Genomic DNA, 6,704 nt, shown 5'->3' on the forward strand with positions numbered 1-6,704 from the left:
GGGGTCTGAACCCTTGACCTTGGTGTCATCAGCGCCATGTTCTAACCAAGTGAGCTAATCAATCAGTGCCTTTAAATTCAAATTTAACTGAGTATCTTATTTAGTTTTGTTTCGTTTTTGTTGAGCCTGACTACACTAACTGAGAAGCCAATGAAAGGTTTTCAAATGGTAAGTGATGTGATCCAATTTGTATTTTAAGATCACTTTGGCTGATTCATGGAGAACGGTTTGGAAGGCAGCAACAGTAAAACGAAGTCAGAAGTTCAGGGAGACTAGTTAGGCTGTCATAGCAGCCCAGAGCCCCACTTTAGACCAGCACTTCTCAAACCTTAATGTGCATGCGAATCACCTGGGGATCCTGTTAAATGAGGACATTGGTTCAGTAGATCTAGGCTGGGCTCTGAGATTCTGCTTTTCTAATAAGCTACATGGTTCCTAGACCAAAGGTTGGCAAACTATGGCCCAGGAGCCAAATTTGGCCCGCTGCCTGTTTTTGTAAATAAAGTTTTATTGGAACACAGCCATATCCACTTGTTTCCATATTATCTATGGCTGGTTTCATGCTATAAAGGCAGAGTTGAGTAATTGCAGTAGAGACTGTGTGGCTTGCAAAGTCTGAAATATTTACTAGCCAGCCCTTTAAAGAAAAAGTTTGCTGACCTCTGACCTAGACCACACTTTGAGTAGTAAGAGTCAAGACTTGGTGATAACCAGGAAGATGGAGAAAAGTGGACAGATTGAAGATATATTTAAAAGCATATGGTGTGGCCTGCACTGGTTCATCTAGCATTCCCTTCTTTTTATTTTTTTTAAAGATGACCGGTAAGGGGCTCTTAACCCGTGACTTGGTGTTGTCAGCACCACACTCTCCCAAGTGAGCTAACTGGCCATCCCTATATAGGGATCCGAACCCTTGGCCTTGGTGTTGTCAGCACTGCACTCTCCCGAGTGAGCCACGGGCCGGCCCTTAGCATTCCCTTCTGATGGAAGCCCAGGCACCCTGAACTGCAGAGTCTTTACACTTAAGTTGGTGCGACAGTTAAGAACCTGGCCAATTGGTGTTGACTTGCCTTAGAACTATTTACCCAGTGCGTTCTAAGCCCAAGGGGTTCTACTTGGCACACGTTTAAATTTATATGGAAATGAATCTATGTACACACAGAGAGTGTAAAATACCACTACATAGCACCCGGTAACCTAGAAGAAATTATTTGTCAGGCTAGCAAACAGTTAAAGAGGACTCCTGCTTGTGCTTACTGCTGTCTGGTTTTCTGCCTCTCCTACCTGGACTTCCATGATCTCTATTTTTTCATGGGGAGTTTTGCAGTAGTTTAAAGGAGGAGATACTGAGTCACAGAGCTATTGCCCCTTCTGCTTACCCCATCCCTACCCTTTCCTTAAGCACCTGTCTAGCTCTTAAAGAAAGAATATCCAGTGCTCACCTAAGAGGGAAATCACTTTAACATGAAATAGAAGATGATTTTATTAGGAAGGACCACAATTCTATGTGCAATTTTTTCCTTGGCATTCATTTGGGAATCTTAAAGTTGTCACTTTGACAGACCCTATAGCAAAAGCAGAAGGTAAGATATTTCTCTTGTGTAATAAACCTAGAAGGCAATATCACACAACAAAGTGCTAAAATAACTTCTTATTTAAAAATCACTCCTGGGTTGTTAAAAAGTTATGAATTTCTGGAATTTGCTTTGAGTATTTTAGCTTTCTAAGATGTTATGCACTGATGTAATAACATCCAATGGTGGGCTAGTGATATCGACAAGTTGATGCCAATTCCTATGGAACATAATTTACTACTGATAACAATTTAACACTTGGATCCTACTATGCTGTCTTCAGAGTAGAGGAAAGTACGCTGTTTCGTAGTCAGAGCCCTGTGGCTCTGTGGCATTCCTAATGTTATTATACATATTTTTATTAAATGTGGCTACTATTCCTTTTCCCCATCTGTGCATTGCATAACAATAACAGCCACAAGTATGAGAGATCAAGCTTGTGTAATAGACTGATCCATTTTACTTAGAAAGCGGAAGCTATTCAGGGATAATTAATACAAGATAGGCCAGTACAGCTGAACAAAAACAAATTGTGTTGTTTCCATTCACAGCAAACTTGCATTTCGGGTCTCATTCCACAAAGATCATCTGCTTTACGACATAACTCTTCCTTCCAATTTATGTACATATATCCAAACAATCTTTTCACTTTATTAATCATTGGCAGATTCGGAACTCCAAGTTAAAATTGGAAGAGTCTTCCCCATAATCTAATAGGTTACATTCTTTTTAACAGGAAGAAAAAAAGAAAAGACAAAGTGTTGAAAAATGTGTTCTCAAGAAGCACATTTCTTTCCTCCCCAGATTTTGTACATTTCAACAAACCTGTTTAAATATTTTACTGAAGTGCCTAGGTGCTGAGGCATAGATGAGAGATAAAAAGCAGACGAATAAAGGAAAAAGCTTCCTTTTCAGAAGGTGACTGAAAGGCTGTTTAGAATAGGAACAGAATAAGGAGAGCCAAGGGGTTTGGTTGTCTGAAATAAGATTGGAAGGAAGCTTGGAAGAAAGATATGGTCTGCATGATGTCCTGGGAGCATTCTAAAAGGAGTGTTTTTAAAAGAAGTCATTAATAGGAGTCACACATCCATTTGCATGAATTAGCAAACCTGGGAGAGTGTCTGAAATGTATTGCGAGTGCTGACCTGAAATGAAGGTCACTGACATCCCCAGACATCAAGGCCTACTGAGCACAGTTACATTAACAAACCTTTCCAGCCAGGGTTGAAAGATCATCGCCTCCAATTATCTGCATCTCACCCACAGATTGGTCATTCTACAAAAAAGGAGGAAAAAAAGGAAGACGATGTTTTACTGCACAAGAAAACCTTTAAAGAACATTTTCTCATCTACCCAGTTAGTGGCTAGATTGCACCTTACAAATATAGCACAAATACCTAGTACAGATTCATGGTTGCCTATGGTTACCAAGAGCCATTCTCCTGCTACCCAGCTTGAGACAAAGCCTTCTAATAGCTGGCAGGGAGAGACTGAGTGTGGAGGGGGAAGGAAGGGTGGAGAGGACAGACAAACCTAATTTTTTCTTTTTTGTTTTTTGGCGGCTGGCTAGTAGGGAGATCCGAATCCTTGACCTTGGTGTTTGACAAACCAAATTTTGAAGCAAAATGCTACAGAAAGTGCCTGAACCTATCCTGAGGCAGAGAGAATTAGAGAAGACAGTCATACTCCTGGACTTGGCTGGGGTGGAGGGGGCGATGGGAGCCCTAGGACTGGACCAAGCATTTGTCAGCTCTGCCAACAAGCCCTAGTTACAGGCCTGCAGAGCAGAACAATCAGGTTCTGGTTCCCGGACAGTCTGCTGCATTCTCTCCTGGCTACCACTGGAGAGGCCACCCCTCACCTCATGTTCAGGCACTTCTAACAGGCCATGGGTCAAGAAGCATTCTATTCCACTTAGACTTTCTGACATGAAATTCTCTCCTGGCTACCACTGGAGAGGCCACCCCTCACCTCATGTTCTGGCACTTCTAACAGGCCATGGGTCAAGAAGCATTCTATTCCACTTAGACTTTCTGACATGAATGACGAAGCCTAAGGAAGTTTCTGCAGTTCCAGCAGTATGAGATCCAGAACCACATTTAGGAGACTTTTTGGCTGTATTATTTCTTTTCTGCTGCTTATAACAGAATACCTGGAACTGGGTATTTTTTTTTCTTTTTTATTGGTTATGAATATTCAAGGAGTATAAAGCTGACCATCACCACCTGTGCCCAAGGGCCAGATCAATACTGGCAGCATGCCCATTACCGTGAATTGTGATTATTCCCAGTGTCCCCCACCCAATGAATCCCCGACCTCCCTCCCCTTCCCTATTTCCTCCACGCCACTCTGCAACCCTAGGTATGTTTTCTCCCTCTGTAAGTCCAACGCACCACTGTGATCTTTGAATTGGGTATTTTAAGAAAACAAAATTTATTGCTTAGTGTTTGGAGGTTGGGAAGTTCAAAGTCCAAGGAANCTTCTCTCCTGGCTACCACTGGAGAGGCCACCCCTCACCTCATGTTCAGGCACTTCTAACAGGCCATGGGTCAAGAAGCATTCTATTCCACTTAGACTTTCTGACATGAATGACGAAGCCTAAGGAAGTTTCTGCAGTTCCAGCAGTATGAGATCCAGAACCACATTTAGGAGACTTTTTGGCTGTATTATTTCTTTTCTGCTGCTTATAACAGAATACCTGGAACTGGGTATTTTTTTTTCTTTTTTATTGGTTATGAATATTCAAGGAGTATAAAGCTGACCATCACCACCTGTGCCCAAGGGCCAGATCAATACTGGCAGCATGCCCATTACTGTGAATTGTGATTATTCCCAGTGTCCCCCACCCAATGAATCCCCGACCTCCCTCCCCTTCCCTATTTCCTCCACGCCACTCTGCAACCCTAGGTATGTTTTCTCCCTCTGTAAGTCCAACGCACCACTGTGATCTTTGAATTGGGTATTTTAAGAAAACAAAATTTATTGCTTACTGTTTGGAGGTTGGGAAGTTCAAAGTCCAAGGAACACATCTGGTGAAGGCCTTGGTGGTGGTGAGGTGGTGACAGTGACTCAGCGGTCTCACATGGCAGAATAGTAGAGCAGAGAGAGAGCTCCCCATGAGCTCTCCCTTTAAAGCCCTCAGAACCATGCCCACAACCACCATTAAACCATCAACCTATTACTCCATTTACTAGGGCATGGTCCTCACAATCTAATCACCTCTTCAAGGCCCACCTTTCAACTATCATAATAGGATTTCTCACCCTAGTTACAGTGGGGATTAAGCCTCCAACACATTAAACTTTGAGGGGACACAATTCAGTCCATAATAGAAGCCCACCCTCTTTCTCGGGGGAGTCCATTCCATATGGTCCAGGCAGGGCCAGGCCTTACCATTTCAGGCCGACCAGCTATGCTGAAGCTGTAGCCAGACTTAGACTTTCCTGCTACTCAAGCCAATTCCCTTAGGAATTTTCTTGGGCCAGTTTGAATTAGATTCTGTCACTTGCTACTGAGAGTCTCTATCCAGATGTATAATTACTTTGACATGAGATTGGTCATCTGGGAAGGAAAGCAAGAAACAAACCACAAATATGACAGTTTTACCAACAAAGCACCTTTTGCCTTTTTATCTTCCTGCTCAAAAAGAAAAAAAAAAAAAAAAGACCTTAAAATGTTTTCATTAAGCCGCTATTACCCAGCATAGTGGGGTTGGCAGGGCCACTCCTCAGCCAGGAGATCCCAATCCCATCAAAATTCCTAAGGCAGGAAAGTGGAAGTAGGCATTTTAGGAACATGGTTGATATGGTTTGAATGTTTGTCCCCTCCAAAGCTCAAAATGAAGCTTTGTCCCCAGTGTGGTATTTGAATGGTGGGGCATTTAAAAGGTAATTGGACCATGAGGACTATGCCCTTATGAATGAATTAATCCATTTGAGGATTAAAGGGTGGCTTCATAAGGAGAAGAAGATAGCATGTTAGGACACTCTTGCCCCCTCACCATGTGATGCTCTGCACCACCTCACGACTCTGTGAAGAGTCTCCACCAAGAAGAAAGCCCTCACCAGATGTGCTCCCTTGACCTTGGACTTCCCAGCCTCCAAAACCATAAGAAATAAATTTCATTTTCTTATAAATTAAAAAAAAAAGTTTTTACTTCTGTTGGAATGAGCAGCACTGAAGCCATGTTGGGACCTAAAGCTGCATGGGCTTTACGGAAAAAAAAAAAGATACGGTTTTTTTCTTAGCATGCATTTCTCCGAGTTCCCTCTTTTGCGATGGTTATTTGATATTTTGAACCTTGGTTATGGGGCAAGATACATTATTCATATAAATGTAAAGTTGTTTTCCAGTCAGTCTGGAGTTGCAAACTTGCCAAAAGACACGTACTGTCCAGACCCTAAGGAACCAAGGAAGACATCAATAAAGCTATGCTGATTCCACCCTGAAGCAAGACCCTGAGATAACATCAAGGATGAAAACAGAAGCCAGAAGGAGCCTTGGTGAGAATTTGCACCTGGCCCTTACACGTCCCACTCCCTCCTGCTTTTCATTTCCTACGTTCCATTCCCTCAACCCCTCCCCGCCTTTTAAAAACCTGTCTGCAAATCTGAGACTTTGAGATGGTTTTAGTCTGGCCACTCTCCTTCGGGTTTACCAGGGAGATGGGTCAGCCTAGCCTAGTATCTCTCCTCAAGTCACGGATATTCCTGAATAAAAGCTGACTTCCTATTCCACCAACATTTGACTTTTGGGTCCTTTGTTTTTGTGGGGGACACGCAGCTAGACTTGGGTTCAGTAACAAGATTTTGATGAGCCTAAGCCAGGAGTTGAATGCCAGCCTCGGCCAGGAGCTGCATGCCCTGCGTTCTGTCACAGATTTTGGTGAGCCAAGCCAGGGTTTTTGTACCAGGCAGGCAGCTGGGCTTGGGTTTGGTAACACTTCCACTTGGTAAAGCATTCACTTCTTTCATTTCTTTTTTTTTTTTTGTCCACTGGCCAATACGGGGGTCCAAACCCTTGACCTTGGGTTATCTGCACCACACTGTAACTAAGTGAACTAACTGCAGAGGACTGGAGGGAACACAGGGAAGCAAAGCCAGAGGCTAACACTGCTTCCCACAGCAGCTC

General features: G+C 43.1%; 1 protein-coding gene across 4 annotated transcripts in view; it reads right to left on the reverse strand.

Moving 5' to 3' along the window:
• PRTFDC1 (phosphoribosyl transferase domain containing 1) overlaps positions 1 to 6,704 on the reverse strand; it is a 92,492-nt gene that overhangs the window by 11,479 nt on the left and 74,309 nt on the right. For all 4 annotated transcript variants that reach the window (XM_008574105.1, XM_008574103.1, XM_008574104.1 and 1 more), the window contains exon 4: positions 2,785 to 2,850. In XM_008574105.1, coding sequence (XP_008572327.1) covers positions 2,785 to 2,850 — 66 coding nt within the window. The remainder of the gene's footprint in view (positions 1 to 2,784; positions 2,851 to 6,704) is intronic.

The sequence above is a fragment of the Galeopterus variegatus genome, unplaced genomic scaffold (assembly GCF_000696425.1).
Source record: "Galeopterus variegatus unplaced genomic scaffold, G_variegatus-3.0.2 Scaffold998, whole genome shotgun sequence".
Classification (NCBI taxonomy): Eukaryota; Metazoa; Chordata; class Mammalia; order Dermoptera; family Cynocephalidae; genus Galeopterus; species Galeopterus variegatus.